At 36.5% G+C, this 20,332-nt stretch overlaps 1 protein-coding gene across 26 annotated transcripts in view; it reads left to right on the top strand.

Moving 5' to 3' along the window:
* LOC148629357 (microtubule-actin cross-linking factor 1, isoforms 1/2/3/4/5-like) overlaps positions 1-20,332 on the top strand; it is a 123,929-nt gene that overhangs the window by 67,262 nt on the left and 36,335 nt on the right. For 23 of the 26 annotated variants that reach the window (XM_088548803.1, XM_088548794.1, XM_088548812.1 and 20 more), the window contains 2 exons: positions 216-11,300; positions 13,190-18,292. In XM_088548803.1, coding sequence (XP_088404929.1) covers positions 216-11,300; positions 13,190-18,292 — 16,188 coding nt within the window. The remainder of the gene's footprint in view (positions 1-215; positions 11,301-13,189; positions 18,293-20,332) is intronic. The other 3 variants (XM_088548963.1, XM_088548989.1, XM_088548972.1) reach the window with 2 other exon arrangements.

The following is a 20,332-nucleotide window of genomic DNA, read 5'->3' on the forward strand; positions in this document are numbered from 1 at the left end:
TATCAGAAAAAATAAAATTATACACACAAATGACTAACATTTTGTTGACTACTGACAGGAAGGAACCTTATCATTTTTAGATATGCTTTTACTTTCCTGTTTGTGGTTTCTCTTAATAATGCAGAAATATTGCACATACTTTGAAGAAATACTTAATGATAGATTCATTTCAAAACAATATTTAATAATTTTGTTGATTTGCCTTTGTTTTCCAGTTTCAAATGGTAATAGATGAAGAAATTCCATTACTACGTACATTCCGCGCTGAGCTGGCCAAGAGATCATCAATGTTAGTGGATGAAGACATGGAAGGGTTCTTCCACCAATTGTCTGAGTTCGAAGGTTACCCAGCTCCCCTTACTGTTTCCAATGGATATGGTGGCCAATCATTTGTCAGCAAAGTAACTGCTATGACAGTTGAACCTCCAGTGGAACGTCCTCTAGGTACCTCCACACCACGAGGCATAAGTGTTAAAACTCATAGCACAATGGACAGTATGGATGTCACTGAGGCTCCAAGGGTACAGAAAAGAATGATATCACCCCCACTATTGGCACCAAACAGACTATCTAAGAAGGTAGCTAGTATCACAAGTGTTCAGGCATTACACCAAGCCTCACCTCCAGAAGACCATGTGACACAGAGTTCTCAGATACTAGTGACAGTGAAACAGGAGGCCATAGCTCCTACTAAAATGACATTATATGTATCAGCTATTCTTAACCCTCACACAGGAAGACAAGTTAGTTTAGTGGATGCTATCAAAACTGGACTGTTTGATTCTAGAACTGGATTTTACATTGATCCATTGACTGGTAGAAGACTATCCTTACCAGAAGCTTACAATAAAGGATATATTACTGATAGTTTACTAAAACAGTTAAATTCACCATGTGGTCTGAATGATCCCGTCACGAACAGACCTATCACATTACTTGATGCCATGAAAAAGGGAATATTTGATCCAGTTAAAATGACTTTTAAAGATCCCAGTACAGGACAGAACATTCCATTACACCAGGCTGTATCAAAAGACCTTATACCACAAGAGACGGCAAGAAACCTTAGTGGAGATGGGGTTACTGTTACAACTATTACACAATCACAGGCTGTGTTTGGTAATGCTGAACTGTCAGTGCTTGAGTCAGCATTAGGTCTTTCTGATGTTATTGAAAAAGGCTTGTTTGATTCTTCATCAGGCAAAGTAACAGATCCATTGTCTGGAAAAAGTATGACTATTTTAGAAGCTGTAGAGAAAGGTCATATTAATCCATCTAAAAAAGAAATAAAAGATCCCTCATCAGGAGAATATATTTCTCTTGTAGAGGCTGTGAGTAAAGGCTTGATTGATCCAGAATCAGGACATTACATAGACAAAGGTCAAAAGGTGCCTCTTGAACAAGCCTATCAGAGACAGTTTCTGAGTGCACCACTTTACCTACCAAAGGCTATAGTTGAAGGTTCAATAACAGAGAAAGGTCATTTGATTGACCCAAACACTGGACAAGTAATATCATTTTCTGATGCATTAGATAATGGTATTTTGGATGACAGTACTAAATGTGTAATGATACCATCTTCTGGTGAAGTTCTTTCGGTCAGGGAGGCTATAGAAAATGGTATTTTAGATTCTAGAGGTCTATTTGTTTCACCTGGATCAGAGCCAGCTCAACCAATAGCATCTGCAGTACAAAAAGGATATCTTAAATTGGTCAGTGAGGAAGTTGTTCTTGCTAGACCGTGTGTAAAAGACTCTGTTACTAATAAAGTGTTAACTGTCCCAGAAGCAGTGAGAAAAGGAATAATCACAAACAATGGAGATTTTGTTGATACAAGAACTGGACGAAGAGTTTTACTGAGAGCAGCAGCCAGTCAGGGCTTGGTGGATAAAGATGTAGTAGAAAAGTTGACCAGAGATACATCAATGAAGGATGGCAGCGGCAAAAATGTGTCCCTTCTTAAAGCGATACAGATTGGAATGCTTGATCCAGAGCGAGGGGAAATTACTGATTACAAAACAGGAAGGACAATGACATTGAACCAAGCTGCAAAAGAAGGCATTATATCTACAGATGATGCACAGACAGTACTTGAAGTTCTGAGTCCTGCAATTACCTACACCTCAGTACAAACCAAGCTACAACCGGGCCATGAAGAGGCCAACTTTCGTCCAATATCTGTATCAGAAGCCCTCTCTCAGGGTTTGTTGGTGGAGAGAACTGGCACATTTCGTGATCCTCACACAGGGTCTACGATGCCTGTCGAGGAAGCAGTACAGAAGGGACTATTACGATTGTCAACTGAATGGCCGCCAACATATCTTCAAGTTGAGAAAGATGATAGTACTGATGAATTTGACTCTTTTGATTCACTACCAGAACCAGGAGCTTCCAAGGTTCAGTCAAAGATTGTCAGGAAAGGAAATGAGGGCTTCTCCTTCACATCCACAACAATTTCAAGACCAGCAATAGCGGAATCTGTTGTAAGCCAGACTCGTCATATTGAGGTCAAGAGCATTACAGATCCACGCACGAAGGAGAGGATATCTCCACAAGAAGCTGTTAAAAGAGGAATACTAGATTTATCTCAAGGTTGCTTTATACACCCACTGACTGGCCAAAAATTCACTATAAATGAAGCCATTGCTAAAGGTCTTGCATCTGGAAAAGAAACAGACAAGCCTGTTGGTTCATTGCCTGAAACAGCAGTCAAAGAAATAAGGTCATTTGCCATCACAAGTGTTGTACATCCAAGAACCAAAGAGAAGATCTCTGTAAGTGAAGCAGTTCAGCAAGGAATTCTTGACAGAGATAGAGGTCTTTATGTAACCTTCGACCAACATGGGAGAAGACTGTCTATTCCTATCAGTGAAGCAGTTGATAAAGGACTAGTCCTTGCTGAGGATGTAAGCACAATGCCAGTTGCCACTGGCCAAGTTGTCAAAGAAACAAAAACATTCCAACTAAAGAGTGTCAAACACCCTCTCACTGGTAGATTTGTACCTGTGATAGAAGCTGTCAAAGATGGCATATTGGATGAACATAATGGACTGTACATTAACACAAGAACAGGAGAAAAAATTCCAGTCCCTGAAGCTATTGAGCAAAAACTAATTGAAGCAGAACTAACATCTGTATCATCCAATGCTGAGGGTGATGGTAGCAAGATTATCACAACAAAGATGACAACATTGATGGTGTCATGGGTGGTCCATCCCAGGACTGGAGAAACTATATCTGTTTCTAAAGCTGTTGATGAAGGAATTATAGATAATGTTAATGCTCAGTATGTTAACATTGTTACTGGTGAACGGATGTCTATTAATGATGCTATTGAAAGAAAACTGGCAATAGCTACTTCCAATGTGGACACTGCTCCAGACAGACATGAAATATCGAGCATTCACATCACTGATGAGCAAGAGTCTTTTGAAGCTACCCTTGTTGAGAACATAACCTCAGAAACTGTGACATTCAGTATCAGTGGTGTGATTGACCCACGTACAATGAACATGATATCCTATGATGATGCTGTATTAAATGGAATTCTTGATGTTGCTAATGGATTGTATGTTAACCCTGGAACTGGAGAAACCTTACCAATCAATACTGCTCTTAACAAAGGTCTTATCCATGCTGATGTGACAGGAAAAAGCAAAGAAGAAGAACTTTTACATAGCTCTTTCAGTGCAGAAAACTTGCCATTCCCATTGAAACATGTCACATCAATTATCAATCCCAAAACTGGAGATGAAATATCAGCAGTAAAAGCTATTAAGCTTGGTATAATTGATACTGAAAGAGGAACTTTCCTCGATACAAGGACCAACACCAGAATTCCCCTGGAAGATGCTTTAAAACTTGGCTATATTAATTTGTCCAAGTCAACAGATGCAGCTGATATCGAAAGAATTCAGAGTATGTCCCAGGAAGAACGTGTCCCACCCACATCGACTGGGAATGGAATTGCTCCATCAGTTGTTGATATTAAGCTGGAAAGATCTGGAGCTAGGGATACTGACAAGAGAAAACCAAATAAGAGCTTTGATGAGGTCTTTAACTACACCACTGAAGTAGAGCAAAGTTTTGACAGTATGGATGGAGATGGTGGCAAGTCATCACTACTTGTATTTGATACAACTGAGAGTAGTAGAATTGTTGGAGATGTAAAGACCTTTAAGTCTGATACTGTTTCTACACCTACTGGATTCTCCTACACTGAAGCATTACATGTTGGTCTTGTTGACCCAACATCTGGAAAAGTCAGAGATCCTAAGACTGGCAGTCTTTTGTCATTACAGGAGGCTGTGGACAAGGGAATCATCAACCAAGATAAGCAAGCGATGACAAGTTTAACCTTGAAAAGACCTGTAACCTTGAGAGAATGTTTCAGTAGAGGGCTGTTAGACAAAAATACAGGAAAGGTCAATTATCCTAAATGTCAACAACAAAATGTCATACTTGGAGCACAGTTTAGATCACAATTTTCTAAGCCTGGACCATTAAATCTTCTTGATGCTGAAAAGGCTCAACTTGTTGATGAAGAAGGACAATTCTTAGAACCAATTCTGGGAGAGAAGATGACTCTTCAAGAGGCTGTAGATAGAAACATCATTGATGGTAATAGAGTGGTTGTTATTGATGAAGCTGCAGGCTCAAGACTGCCTTTAAAATCAGCCTTACGACAGGGAATTATTGATGGCAATACTTGTGAGGTAACTAATACATCTACTGGAGAAGTTTTGACTCTGTCTGAAGCAGTGAAAGAACGTCTTATTGTAGAATCAGTAGATCAGAGCAGAGGAACTGTACTGGACACAACAACAGGTGAACAAGTATCCCTAGAAAATGCTATTCTTGAGGGACAGCTGCAATCAGATGAAGTTACCATACTTGACTCAAGGACAGGTGAAATGATTTCTTTAGACTCTGCAATGAAGAAAGGATTGTTCGATAGAAAAACTGGTAAAGTGAAGGATTCCAAGAGTGGTGACAAGATGACAGCTGGAGATGCATTGAAACTGGGATTGTTAGCTGTTGTAGGAGCCCCGGTCCTGGCAGGAAAGGCAGTGTATGATGCTGTCAAATCAACAACAACAAAGAGTCCAATCTCACCCAGTGGTAAATCAGGAACCCAAGTCACCAGGGAAATGTCAGAAACAGTAAGAAGCACAGTACAAAAGTCAGAAAGCAACACCATCAGAAGTCCAACAAAGAAAGTGGACATGGAAACTGTTGTAAGTCCAACAACCAGGAAGGAAGATCTAACAACTACCAGAAGTCCATTTTCAAAAACTGACATTGAACAAAGTTCAAAGATAGGAAAATTTACTTTAAATGGGGATGGTGAACCCCAAACTACAATAATTTATGCAAAACCTTCTGACCGCATCAAACCGTCAATGAAACTTCCTGCATTAGAAATAAATGAACCAGATATGAATGGAACTGATAGTTTTGTGGTAAGTCCTAAAAAGGGTACATATAATCAGGGTAGCATTTCTGAATCGCTAGAATTTTCTTCTTCTCAGTTTGATAAAACTTCTTTTTCTACCTCGGTCAAGGTTGAGGGAACTTCCTCTCCCTCCTACCCTAGCATGTCTTTTAACTCCTCTGTGGTGAATGGTGATTCCCAACCTTATGGCAGTGGAATTTCTGATACCATAACAACTGAGACTACTTTTGAGACAAAATCATTCTCAACCTCTCAATTTTTATCAAAGGATGACCTTATGATTGACTGGGATGCTGGCAAGGTCATTGTAAGGTCAACGGGAGAGGTCATGAGTGTACCACAAGCAGTACAGAAAGGCCTTTTAGATTCTGATACTGTTGAACATTTAGCTGACTCTGCTGATTTACGATCTAAAACACCAGCAATAGATGTAAACTGGGATGAAGGCACTATAACTGTTCGGGAATCAAAAGAAGTGATTACAATAGATGAAGCTGTTAGGCGCAAATACATTGATTCCCCTACAGCTCAAACTCTATCTATGGTGGTAGGAAAAATACATGATGTTGACTCAAATAAACCAGCTGTAACTCAAGTTAGGTTTTCTGATGAACCATCTACTAAAACTGTTGTGCAGAAAGAAATCAAAACAGAAGAAACAAAATCAGATAGTCTTCCAAGGAAAACAGGGAAAAAGACAACACGGTTTTCTCCTGATTCAGAAGGAATATCTCTTAATGATATTGTGCAAGATGATAAAAATATTACTTTGAAAGGAAAAATTACAATACCAGGGAAGCACAAACCAGTTACTGTTCGAAGAGCAATCGATGAAAACTTGATCAATATTGACAATTCTAGCATAATTGATCCCAAGTCAGGAGACCTCATTTCACTCACAGAGGCCATTCAAAAAGGTATTTTTGATCCGGAAACAGGAAAACTTATACATTTAGGAACTGGTGAGAAGATCACTTTAAGAGAAGCATTCTATCAAGGTCTTATACCTCAACCAGGATTTACCCTAACAACTTACAGAGAAGTAGAAAGTGAGATTGTTGGTCATCATGTTTCCATCAGTGATGCTATTGATAGTGGTATGGTTGATGGTGGCAGTGGAACTTTCAGTGATCCAAAGACTGGAGAGATTATGTCATTAGGTGCTGCTATCCATGATGGTTACATTAGTCCCCCTAGTTCACCTGAAGCCAAGAGGCAAGTAGATCGTGCTGAATATAAATTCACAGAGAGCTCACCTGTAAAACTGCGGCCAAAGTCAAAGCAGGTAGCTTCAAACGAAAACAGATTGTCATTTACACAGGCACTGAAACGTGGCTTGATTGATGTTGAAAGCAGCAAATTCACAGACCCTTCTACTGGATCAAGGATTGCAGTACTTGATGCCATTAGAAAACAATTAATTGACCCTGAGGATGAGGCAGAAGAAACTAAACAGGGAATGACACTTTCTACTGCTATATCTGAAGGAGCATTCGATGACTCCACAGGCATATTTACTGACAAAAATACAGGAAGAAAATACAGCCTGCAAGAAGCCATTCAAAAAGGTTTTATAAATGGGGAAAGTAGTATATACGATGTAAAATCTGGAAAGATGATGTCTTTAAATGAGGCTGTAGATACAGGCAGAATTGATCCAAAAACTGGAAAATTTATAAGCAAGGATTCATGCATTAGAATTTCTTTGAAAGATGCAGCTAAAATGGGATTGGTTGCTTTTGTTGGAGCTCCAATTTATGGAGCTATGAAATTAAAAGATTTGCTGACGAAAGACAAACCATCAAGCAGGAAACCTCTTTCTGTAATGCTTGACAAGACTGCCCCTATTGATGTTCAATCAACTGTTGTTACTCGTACAGGTCCTGAGAATATGGAAATTACAGAATACAAACACAAACAAAACAGAGAGACAACTGGAAGTGTAGACATTGTTGAGTCAACTGAAAAGGTGACATCAAAAGTACATGTGAAAAGTGTCCGTGATTCAGCTGGTATGAAGGACATTAATTTGGATCAAGCTATTAGGTCAGAAATTATTGACACCCATCATGGAACATTTAAGAATTCCCTGACTGGACAAGAAATGACTATTCAAGAAGCACTGGATTATGGTTATATTGATGGTAAGGTCATGGATAGTGTCACCATGAAGGAACAAACATCCAAATCAGGAGTTCGTGCAGATGTTATGTTTTCTGAGAAGAAGAGAATGTCGATTGTTTCTGTCGTAGATCCAAATACTGGAAGGGAACTTAAACTACATGATGCTGTCCGGAAAGGAGTTGTTGACCATGATGGCAAAACTTACTTTGATGACAAGCATGAAAGAATCATTCCTATAATGGAAGCTGTGAGTCAAAAACTTGTAAAAGTCAAAGACATTGATTCAGAAATGAAGAGCACTGAGTTGTATGGACAGTCAAAAGAGGATACAATTACACAAGTCAAAACGTTAAAGATTGACACTGTTGTTGATCCAGCAACTGGCAATACTATTCCTTTACAGGAAGCTGTAAGGAGAAATATTCTTGATTTACATGCTGGACTGATTGTAAATACTAGAACAGGTGAAGAAATTCCAATCAGTGAAGCCTTGAAAATGGGTCTTGTAAGGGGAAATCAGACAACAAAAACTGAAACTTTTGAGTCTACAAGTCCAGAAACTCTTCACCTCAAATCTGTCTATGATGAAAAACAGAAGCAGTTTATTCCAGTCAAACTTGCCATAGAGAAAGGAATAATAGATCCAAAGACTGGGCGATATAAAGAAAGGGATGGCAGTTCTATTCCTATTACTGAAGCTGTGCATGAAGGCAAAATAAAGGCTGATCAGAAAATGGTCCATTCACCATTATCAGCTGAAGTGATTACTGAAAAAAGATCACTTAATATTCAAGCTGTTCAAGACCCGAGATCAGGGCAGAATGTTCCAATACCAGAAGCTATTCAAAGTGGAATGCTGGATTTGAAATCAGGAACTTTGGCCAACTTTCAAACTGGTGAGAAGATCAGTATATCTCAGGCCATGAAACGTGGCTATGTGAGAGCAGAGTCTGTTACTGAAGACATGGAAGGTCTTGATGGAAGTAGAGTCATCAGCAATATCAAATCAGTAAAAGACCCTAGAACTGGTGAATGGTTGACAGTGGACGAAGCAGTCTACAGAGGTGTTGTAGATGGCAAAATATGTAAATATCTGGACAAACATACTGGGGAAACTTTAGAGATTGAAGATGCAGCTGAAAGAGGTCTTGTCAAACTTGAAAAAACATTCCCTGTGATAACAACAGTTAGAAGAGACTCTATGACTGTCAAAGCTGTTATTGACCCTAAAACAGGTACAAAAATACCACTTCAGGAAGCTATTAGGAAAAAGATATTTATCCCAGAGGAAGGAGTAGTAGTCAACTTGAGAACAGGAGAAAGATTTCCCCTTATAGTGGCAGCACAGAAAGGTTTAGTGGATGTAGAGGCTGGCCAAGTGGAATCTCCTGTAACTGTTGGAGATAAGATTATAACAGAGGTTAAGGATCCATTCACAGGAAGAACCATGTCTGTTGATGAAGCCCAAAGACGAGGAATTCTCGATAAGGATAAGAATGTTTACTACGACCCCAAGACTGGTGCATCAATGTCGTTAGAGGATGCACTTAAAGTTGACCTAGTGATGGGAAAGACAATTGACCCAAGTGGAACAATGGATAGAGAAACTAAGGATGTTAAGCAGATCAATGTCACAGGAGTGCTTGACTCACTATCAGGAAAACATTTTACTGCAGAAGAAGCAATAAATAAAGGCATCATTGATATTGATATGACGAAGTACTATGATGCCAAAGCCCACCAATACATACCAATGGAAGAAGCACTGCAGGCTGGTCAAGTGTCTGGAATAGTGCAAACCATAAAAACTGTTCAAACCAAAGTCAAATCTGAGAAACCTGCTGTGACATACAGTATAGCCAAGGTTATGGACACTTCTCAAGGTCGGATGATTGATGTAGCAGAGGCAATTGATAGAGGGGTTTTGGATGCTAAAGGCAACTTTACTGATACAAGAGAAGGAGAAACAATGCCTTTATCTGAGGCAATGAAAAAGGGAATGATACATGCATCTGAGGTAGAGGGGAAAATATCTATGTCTCCCACTAAGTCATCAGATAGCTTTAGGTTTTCTGATTCTTTAAAAAGAGGGTACATTGACTGTGAAAGAGGACTATTCACTCATCCAAAGACTGGTAATATATACACTGTTGATGAAGCAGTTAGAAGAGGAATGTTAATTTCATCAAACTCACAGCCATTTGATTACTTTGGTCCAAAAGAAGATGGATCAACAATTACAATTCAACAAGCTTTTGAAAGAGGAATAATCGATCCAAAAAACGGGCAATTCGGAGGCAGGGACAAGAATATCCCCATGTCCATTGAAGAAGCACTTCAAAGGCAGTTCTTGTCTCCGATAACTAGGCTTAACACACAACAAGGGGGATCAGTTGTTCTGCTGAAAGCAAGTCCACAAACAGCAGAAACTGGTGCAGTGAAGTATACAGATATTGTTGATACAAAAATGCCAATGGACAAAAATGGTTTTGAAGAACAAATTACTATTACAACAACTACTGTACCATTGAAAGAAGGAAAACCTTTAAAACCTGCCATGACTGTCAGTGATGCACTACGGGAAGGCAAGATTGATTTGAATACTGGAACATACCATTATCCCAACACAGGAGAGATTATGTCCGTAGATGAAGCTGTAATATGTGGCTTTCTGTCATTAGATGAACTAGTAACTGTGGATAAGCCAGAAGAAGAAGCTCCATTGTCACCTGTGTCATTATCTTCAGCCATTACATTAGGAAGAATTGATTTTGACACAGGAACATATTGTGATCCATCAGCTGGTGAGGTCATGACTTTACAAAAAGCATTACACACTGGGTTCATTCAACCCAAAGTGTCTTTAGATAGTGCGCCAAAACCAGCTTCTTCAGATCAAGAATTAACTGTAACTAGGGGAGGGTCACCATTCAAACCAAAGACTGAAGTACAAGTTATAAATGGTGAAGTTGTGTCAAAGACATCTACCGAAATTCAGGTCACCACTGGAAGTGCAACATATGTCACGAAACCAGGTTTTATGGTTAATTCAAAGGGCAAAGTGGTTGATATCTCATCTGGAAACACCATGTCATTGTCTGAGGCAGCAGCACAAGGGCTTGTGTTCACTGAAAATACAGACAGTAAATCTACAGTGCAATTTGTTGAAGGCAAAAGGACGCAAGAATCTGAAAAGACATGTAGCTCCAAAACATTTGTTTGCAAACCTGACTACATTGTTGATGATAAGGGATTTGTATCTAACACAAAATCTGAAGAAAGAATTCCATTATCAAAGGCATTATCTGAAGGAATAATTTTCATGGAAAGTTCTATGGATAAACAAGGTTTGAAAGTAGCTGATAAGAAACCAAGTGCTTCAGATTCTTCTTATCAGGAAAGTGTGTCATTAGTTGCTAAACCTGGTTTTAGCATAGATTCAAATGGAAAAGTAATTGACACAAAAACAGGCGATGTCATCTCACTCCAAGAAGCCATTGTTGAAGGAATTGTGTATTCTGAAAATTTTGAGCCAAAATCTGAACTCCTAATCACTGAAGAAAAATTGGCTTCAGTGATAACTGAGAAACAATCATCAACTGTAAAACTGAGGTTACATAAAGCCAATGGTGCATCTGTTGACCAGAAGGCTGATGAGTTGGACAGCAGTGTGAAAAGTTCAGTTGGAAGGACAGGTGGAAGATTTATTCAACTTGAAGAGGTAAGAGGATTATTCAATTGCTTTTCATATGCTTTAATTGGTCTTATGGTGTGTTGTAAATTTGGTGGGGAAAATAATGGGGGATTCACTTTCATCACATAAATAATCACACTTCTTTAAATATCAAAATCCATTTAATTTCAATGATAGTCTTTGCAATACTATTACTGTGTTAAAGATTTATCACAGTTATATTCAATGATAAGTGAATGTGAGATGTATGATTAGAGTGGTGAAAACTTAGTGGTGCATGATGAATATTCAGGTGATATATTGTGGAATTATAGAACAGTACAACGACTTATTCTTTTATTTTAAGTTTCTCTATTCAATGTATATTTTATATAGATAGTGAGTTTTGCTTGTGTTTAATTATATTTATGAATCTTTGCTTTTCAGAACTTATGTTAGTAGAATGGAATATTATATAATTTGCTCTTAATGTTCATGTATTTAAGTATTTTGAATAGTTTTTATGTACATGTATTGCTTAATATTGTTTGAATTTTATCTGTAGTATCTTATTTGATTTTTTCTTATGTTACTTTAGAACAGCCTGCACCATTAATTACTAGGCCCTGGCCTTATAAAACATAAAATTATGTTTGTCTGAAAAATCTAGAATTTGGAGTTACAGTGGAAGTTAAGAATACTCTCAGACTTAATTATTTTTCAATTTATGTGGGGCTAAGGTTAAATATCCAAAAGGGATTAATTCCTATTCTGACTGGTGAAAATTTGTCAAATCTCTACATACTGGTAAATGTAAAGAGGATTTTTTACAAATTGATCCCCAACACTTATAGAAAGTTTTGGTGCAGGCTGATATTCTCATATTCTGTTGATCATTATGAATAATTTTGAGGCACAGACCATTTTCTTCTTGTGGAGGAGCCTGGATTTTATATTGAGTTAGAAAAAAATATTTATGCAAGCTTGGAAATATCTTTTTTTCAGCAGCAGCTGGAGTTAAAAAAATATTTGAAATCTACATGGTTATGGTAATGAGGATATATTTTAATCATAATTTTTTTTCTGTCTTTGGCTAATTGAAAAAAAAATTTGCTCAACAAAAAATTACTTTGTTTTTTTTCAAAATAATTCCCCCCACCCCTGAATGTAAAAATGGTTGGTGCCCAACTTCTTTTCTTATTTGATAACAATGTAGTACATTGATTATATATAGTATTATCTTAATAACTACTAAGTAATGTCAAATTCTTTCACAAATCAATCATGAAATACACTTTAGATTATTTTCATTTTCACTAACAAAATATTTTTCTAATTCTGAATTGAATGTGTTTTTATTCTTTCTTCAGTTTCTATAATATTTTGTTTCTTAACTTTAATTGATGCTTGGTAGTACTTTTACGTAATAAGAAATACTTTTGTCTGGATGTTTCCTTATCAGAATAAGCCGACCTGGGATTTTTATTATTATTATTTTTTTTATTATTTTACTTGTATAAGTATACAGAATAAGAAGCCTTAACACTGTATGTAGGCATACTGGACAACTGCTTACTACTGAACAGTTATTTATTTCACATTACATCACAATATTTTTGTTAAACAATTGATTTTCCTTTGTTATCAAATTTATAGTCTACAAAAATCATTTGTTTATAGTTTGAATTTTCCTCATTTTCATTCTATTATAGCATATTATCGTAAAGGTTGGAAAAAAGAGATGTAACTCTGTCACTGTGACATTTTATTTGAAAATCATCAAAATTTTCTTTAGATAAAACTTTTAAAAGATATATTAAAATCATTATTTCAAAATTTGATTTTTGCTTTTGAATTAATTGACATGCAAATTGAAAGTTAAGATAATTAGGAAAATTTTGATGGTTTTCTTGTATTGAAAAATATAGAATTTTCAGATGACCAATTTTGAAGATAAAGATGATGTTCCATATAAATCCAAGAAACAGAGGTTGTCATTGGTTGATTTATACAACAGAGGATTATTTGATCCAACCAAAGGAATTGTAACAGATCCAATAAGCACTGCTAATTTCTCACTTGGGGCTGCTGTAAAACATGGACTTGTGGATGCTGTTAACACAGATGTTAAATTTCTGGACACTGGTGATTTCATGGACTTAGATTCAATTCTAGAATCGGGTTTACTTCAGGATCAAAAGCTTCAAATAGATTCTAATAATGGAGAGATTTACATTGGTTTCAATGCAGAAAAGATCATGATTAATCAGTTGAAAATGAAATGTGAAAGCAGGCGCTTGAGTCAACCAATCAGGTCTTTTCTCGTGACTGAAAATAAAAAGATGGACTCAGAATCAGTTGAGGATAAATTTATTGTGGACAGTGCAACTGGTCATAAGATTACATTCAAACAAGCTATAGATTGTGGACTAGTTAAAATAATTGATGAGGGATCTTATACAAGTGGTGAAATGTCTGATCGCTGCTTTGTAAGAGATACAGCAAATGAAAAGTGGTGTTCATGGACAAAAGCAATGAATTTAAATATTGTTGTTGATGGGGAAACTGAAATTAATATGAAGAAACTGTCAAAACAATCTAAGCATGTCTCTTTTGAAGCAGACACATTGCTATCAAGTAGTGGCCGAAGTATGTCTGGTACTCGTGACAAACGTAAACATTCCATTGATGTTTGTTTGAAAGCTGATCTCCCTGTGACATTAGATGCTGTTATAGATAGTGGATTGTATGATCCAATCAGAAACACAGTTACTAATGTGGAAACTGATGAGGAGGTATCATTCAGTGAAGCTATTGAATTGGGTCTGATTCATAAGGATTCCTTAGTTCGTGACCCTGTAAGTAAAGATATCCTGACTCTTGGAGAAGCCATAGATAAACGATTAGTTGACCCTGCATCTGGTCGAATGATGTTGTCTTCAGGATTACCAATTGCTTTGAACTTTGCTCTCACCAAAGGACTTGTTGTAAGATGCAAATCGCCATATCATTTGACTTTATCAGAGGTCATAGAAGAAGGACTTTATTCTCAAGAGAAAGAACTGTTTCTTTCACCTGACAATGAAAATGAACTAGCATTCTCTGAGGCAATATTTTCTGGAATGATAGATTCAAGTTTGATACGTGTTAGGGACACGAAAGATGGAACTATTCATGAACTGGACGTAGCTTTACAGAAAGGACTAATCAACATATCATCAGGTCGATGTGTTGATACATTGACAGGAAAAGTTCTTTCATTACTGGACAGTATAGAAAATGGAATATTAATTGATCTCTCAAATCAACCTAAGTATGGTGTCTTGGACATAATTGAGGAAGATCTTGTTGAAGCAGATGGTCTATTTATTGACCCTGTTACTAATTATGGGGTAACTTTAAAGACTGCTATAGACAGTGGGTTAGTTGATCGAACCGCTTTCTTAGTTCGTAATCTAAATCATCAAACACTTGAAACTCTTGATGGTGCTATAGCTGAAAACATTATTGATATTACTACAGGGCAATATGAATGTTCTAATGGGAAATACATATCATTTAGTGAGGCTATATCTAAGGGATACATTGTACAAAATCTTGGTAGTCCTGACCTTAACCTTGTTGATGCTATACATGAAGATGTCTACAATCCAATGAAACAAAAATTCACAGATCCTAGAACAGGAGAAGTATTAAACTTTAATGAGGCTATAAAATCAAAACTAGTCAAATGTGAGGATATCTGTGTCAAAAATACAGAGACTAATGAAATAATTTCATTTTCTGATGCTGTCATAGCTGACTTAGTCAATGTAGATGAATGTGTTGTTCATGATGTTGAAAGTAATGAGTTCTATGATTTGAAATCAGCATTAGATAGAGGTCTGCTCCATCAAGTAATACATTGTCCTGGACTAGGCATTGTTGAGGCTGTTAGATGTGGAATTTATGACATAGACTCTAAAGAGGTTATTGATAAGGTATCTAAAATGTGTATTGGCATTGAACAAGGGATTGAGTTTGGGATCATTGATCTATCTCAAACCCTCATCAAAGATGTAAGGCTTGATTCTTTTGTACCTCTCGATGTCAGCTTTAATGACACATTCTCAAAACCTGAAAGAAGAACTTTCTATTCTGATGACATTGATTTGAAGGACAAATTACGTCGAGATCTGATTATTGATGTTCCATCAGTTGGCTTTACAATTCCTCAGATTGTGAAGATGGGACTGTATGACCGAGAGACAAGAAAGATTCATGATCCAAGAGGTGACCTTCATATGACATTATCACAAGCTATTGTATGCAAGTTTGTAGATGATAAAAACACTGAAGTGATTCTACTAGACAAAGGTGTTGTATCTCTGAAGGATGCTATGAAACATAGGGTCATTGATTCTGAAACATGTTACTATATGGAGAATCTTTCACCATATGATACAGTTTCTATGGGATTAATCATTGACAAATCCGAGGAAGAAATTAAGCCAATCCTATCTACTGTAGACACTTTGCTTAAAGATTCTAAAATAAATGAGTACCTGGAAATGAGACAAATATTGGAAACAAGTATGTCAACCAAGACAGAGCAGAACAAACGAAAGCAATTCAACCAGCCTCAGTTTGGCATTCAGAGGGCTGTTGAACAAGGAATTTTTGAAAAACATCGTTGCACATTCCATGACCCTAGAACTAACATGTCAGTAACTTTAGGAGAAGGTCTAAAAACTGGATTGATCCATGGAACAAGATCTAGAGTGAAAAATCCAGAAACTGGGAAGTATGTATCACTTACAGAGGCTACTGACAAAGGGATAATAAGTGATAAAACAGCCTCTATGTTAGATAGGAAGCATATGAAGACATACCCATTGGAAAGAGCGATCGAGGAACAGATGGTCCTTGATGTACCATTCACTAGGGTTACACTTGATGAAGCTGTATATTATGGTTTATTAAACATGCATACACTTAGAATGCAAAGTATGACAAGTGATGATAGAGTTCCACTTCCTGAAGCCATTGTAATTGGACTTGTAGACAATGAAGATACCCTCATCAAGGACCCTGTTAGTGGAGACCTTATGACATTAACCAAAGCAGTGGATTCTGGTATATTTATTCCACAAACAGCACAATTAAAAACCATTGATGATAAAAAGTTAGGATTACTTGATGCCATTGAACAAGGTTATGTGTTAAATGGGCGTAGTTTATGTAACAGCTTCAAAATGTCAAATATGAGACAAAGATCTAGCAATAGTCATTCAAACCAGAGCAGTTTGGAATCTGGGGATAAAATACTGTCACCTGATCTTACTTGCAAACCAATAAAGTTTGGGGAAGCTCTTCGATTTGGCCTTATAAATTCTGATACTATGGACTTTGTACTCCATGATCGATCATACACACTGCTAAAGGCTATTGATGAAGGTCTTGTAGATGTAGCAAATGTGTCATTTTATGATGAAACATCTGATGAAAGAATACCACTAGCCTTAGCTCTGAGATCAAACATGGTAGGCACAGAGGATCAAACACTACCAGCAGGAATCAGTTTCAAGGCAGCATTGGATCGAGGTCTCTTAGTAGAGAGGTTAACTCCAGCAGTAAAGGAAAATAAACCTGTATCTGAAAACAAAATAGATGACAGTAAACCAGAGGTTACTATTGACACACTGCTCAAGTCAGTATCACAAGAAAGCTTTAGAATTGGAACTCTGGCAAATGCTATTCAGAAAGGGTTACTTGATGATATAACTGGAATGATTAAAGATCCATTCACTGGGAAACTGCTCACTATACAGGATATGATCCAAAACCATCTAATCAGACCTTATGTTAAAGAGATATGGTCAGGAGACAACCTTATTACTCTATCTGATGCCATCAGTAGAGGAATTATAAACCCTGTTGATGGGAAATATCTTGACAATGGAACCTGGAAACCTATTACATCTGATTATGTAAGTGACAGTATGGCTTCTTCTAATTTGTCAGATCAAATGGATGCTAAAAGCTCTGTAGAAATCTATGTTGAAGAGATACTCACCAGTGACCAAAATAGGATCAAGTTAAGAGAGGCATTCTCTTCTGGAATTCTAAACCAATCCAATTCAAAAGTAATTGATCCAGACACAATTCAGCCAATCACACTGAAGCGTGCAGCAAGTCTTGGTATGATTGATAATAATACTGGAGATTTCAAAAACCCACAATCAGGAGAGACTATAAGCTTAGCAGAAGCAGTGTCAAAGGGATTCATCTTAACACCAAAGGGCTTAAGTCTCTATAGTGCAGTCAACCAGGGCCTTTATGATGGAGAAAATAGAACATTTGTTGACCCAAGCACTGGAAAGGAACACTCACTTAGAGAAATGATTGAGATGGAAATTGTTACTTCACAGTGTCAAGAGGTTAGAGACCTAGCAAAGGAAGGCATTATAATTACTTTACAGAAAGCAATAGATAGAAAAATTATTGAATGGAATGAAAATGTCTATGTGAATCTCATGGACAACAATGTATACAATTTCAATGATGCAATTGCTGCTGGTTTGATAGTAAGTAACATACCAAGAGAAGGGTTACGGGAAAGTCAGAATAGTGATATACAGTTCCGTGTGCCAAGTCCTCACAGTTTTGACCATACAAGATATAAGTGCATGGCTGAAGCACCAATTGGACCTATGTTGATGAAGCCACCACCTTTGAATCGTTCTCGTGCAAGTAGTTCCTCAGACTTATCCAATACTGATTCCTCAGGTACAGACAAAGATGGTCTTTCATGGCTACTACCCTTGTCATCTGATGCAATACGTGATATCATAGCAACAGCTAAGTGTAAAAAGGAGGCTTCTAAGATGGATGACAGCATTGATGGGAAAACAAATGGTGAAAGACCTGATTCCAGTGATGATGAGGGATATAAACCAGATCAGAAACCATTGTCAGAACTGAAAGCTCCAAAGATAAAACCACCCAAGCAAGATCTGCTGAGGACAGTACTAGAAAATAAAATGACGGCTTTACGGAAGGTAGGAAGCTGAAGCATGGGAGATAACTCATTGTGTGATGAAAGCTTTTTTGTGCTTTGAATGAATCAATCTTGACATATGAATGAAACAATCGTTTGCAACCTTAACTACTGTGTATTGTAACCTTTTGAACCTGTCATCTGCAACATATTAATGTGTTTCTGCTTAACAAATTTGGAGTATAAAAGCATGTGACTTCAGTTTCTATTATTTTCGGCATGATGTCTATAACAAAGAAATATGATACTTGCCAACCTTACGTTTCAATGCTTTGACATGAACCGTTCCTGCATGGTGTTTACAAAGGCAGAAGTTTACTTTAGTTTTCCTTTGTTTGAACTTGGATCCTTAGTGCTTTATTATGTTAGACAATTGTATTATTGCATTATGACATTTTACTGTACATTGATTTTAATGTAAGTCAATATTTACTTTTGCATGTGATTTGATATGATTTGTGTGATATTAAGAAAGATCCAGTTTCTGATCTAAAAAAAAAAAGTATGCTAATATGGAAATTCAAAGCAGTATGAAATACCGGTATCCACATAGTAATTGACTTAGTCACAATTTTAGTTTTAACAGAGAACTTGTAACAGTATATTTTACTTCTCTTTTTAAAATTATGTCATGAAGCATAAGTAGAAATCAAATAGATTTGCCATAGAAAATGGTTCTTTCTTTATATTATGTTAGACTACAGTTCATGATTGCTGAGAAAACGAGGACAAGCATGCAAGTTATTGACCAGTAGAGTGTATAAGAGATCAGAGAGCATGTGAGAGTGTTTGAAGTAGATATCCCTTCTAATCACTTCTAATATACTCTGTAGATATTAATTGGAATCTTGACAGTTACTCTTAAAGTGAGTTAGTAAATCAAGCTAAAACAATCACAGGCAGAAATCTGAGTACCAATACATGTATTTGTGTTTTAAATCTGATAAATAGCAGTATGTAAAAGCCAAAGTTGTTTATCTGAAATTTGATTTTTCAGCTGTTTTAAAGACTTATTTAGTAACTGTATATTCACAATCATCTGAGATACAGGGTATATGAAGATTTCTTCCTGAATTTTTAATATTTAAATTTCTCTAAGAAGATTTTGACTCAAAAACATTTTTACCTCAATTACTATTTTTTTAATATAAACTTGACTTGATTTGACTAAGGAATTTAATCAGTTTTTTTTATATCTGCGTCTTGGTTTGATGTAATGTTTAAAAGTTCTTTATCCAATTCATTTTCCATCTTCACTATTATTAGTTTAGTAATCTGCATGGTTGCATTTTTTGTAATCCAAGTGAAAAGTTTTTACTTATCATTTATAAGTATATTGAGCATCAACTGCATTTTTATTGTTTATTTTACTGCACATCTTAAAGTGAGGGAACTTTTATCTCTAATATTGTATTTCAAGTAGCATTTGCTCTATACAGTCGTAATATAGTAATGGGTAGATATATGTATGGTTTTGGTATTGGGTTAGGCTTCAGTTAAAAAAAAAATAAACCTTAGGGGAACATAAAAGCTCATCTAATTTATTTCATGTATATAGATGTACATAAAGAAGTACTTGAAAAAAATGTGCCTGTATTCTAAATATGCTTGTTACTTTCCCCCACCCAATGGTTTACACTCAGTATAGCTATTCACCAATCGTTTCTCCTCTTTAAAAAAAGTCAAACTCACTTGTAACTAATTGTCTGGCTTGTATTTTCTTTGTTTAAAATAATATTGTATTAATTGCTTCCTGAAGTCCAGCTACAAAACATTCTAGAATTATGGCTTATCACTACAAGTAATATCTTTCAATTTACAAAATATGGTAGAATTCCTTTCTAGTATGACATTATATGCATGATAATTGTTGTCTGATATTGATGTGATTTTTACTTTACTGCACACCTGAGAATGTAATGTATACTTTAACAGTTTGTTATTTTATTTTCAGTGACTTGGTGGTAGTCAAGCGGGTGCCTGCTGTTCCTTTCACCTCCCTCCTATAACTCTTCCTTTTTAGATCTTTGCTTCGAACTTT

This window comes from Perna viridis, chromosome 1 (genome assembly GCF_037379345.1).
Source record: "Perna viridis isolate PV_CMFRI_1.1 ecotype Kerala chromosome 1, ASM3737934v1, whole genome shotgun sequence".
Lineage (NCBI taxonomy): Eukaryota > Metazoa > Mollusca > Bivalvia > Mytilida > Mytilidae > Perna > Perna viridis.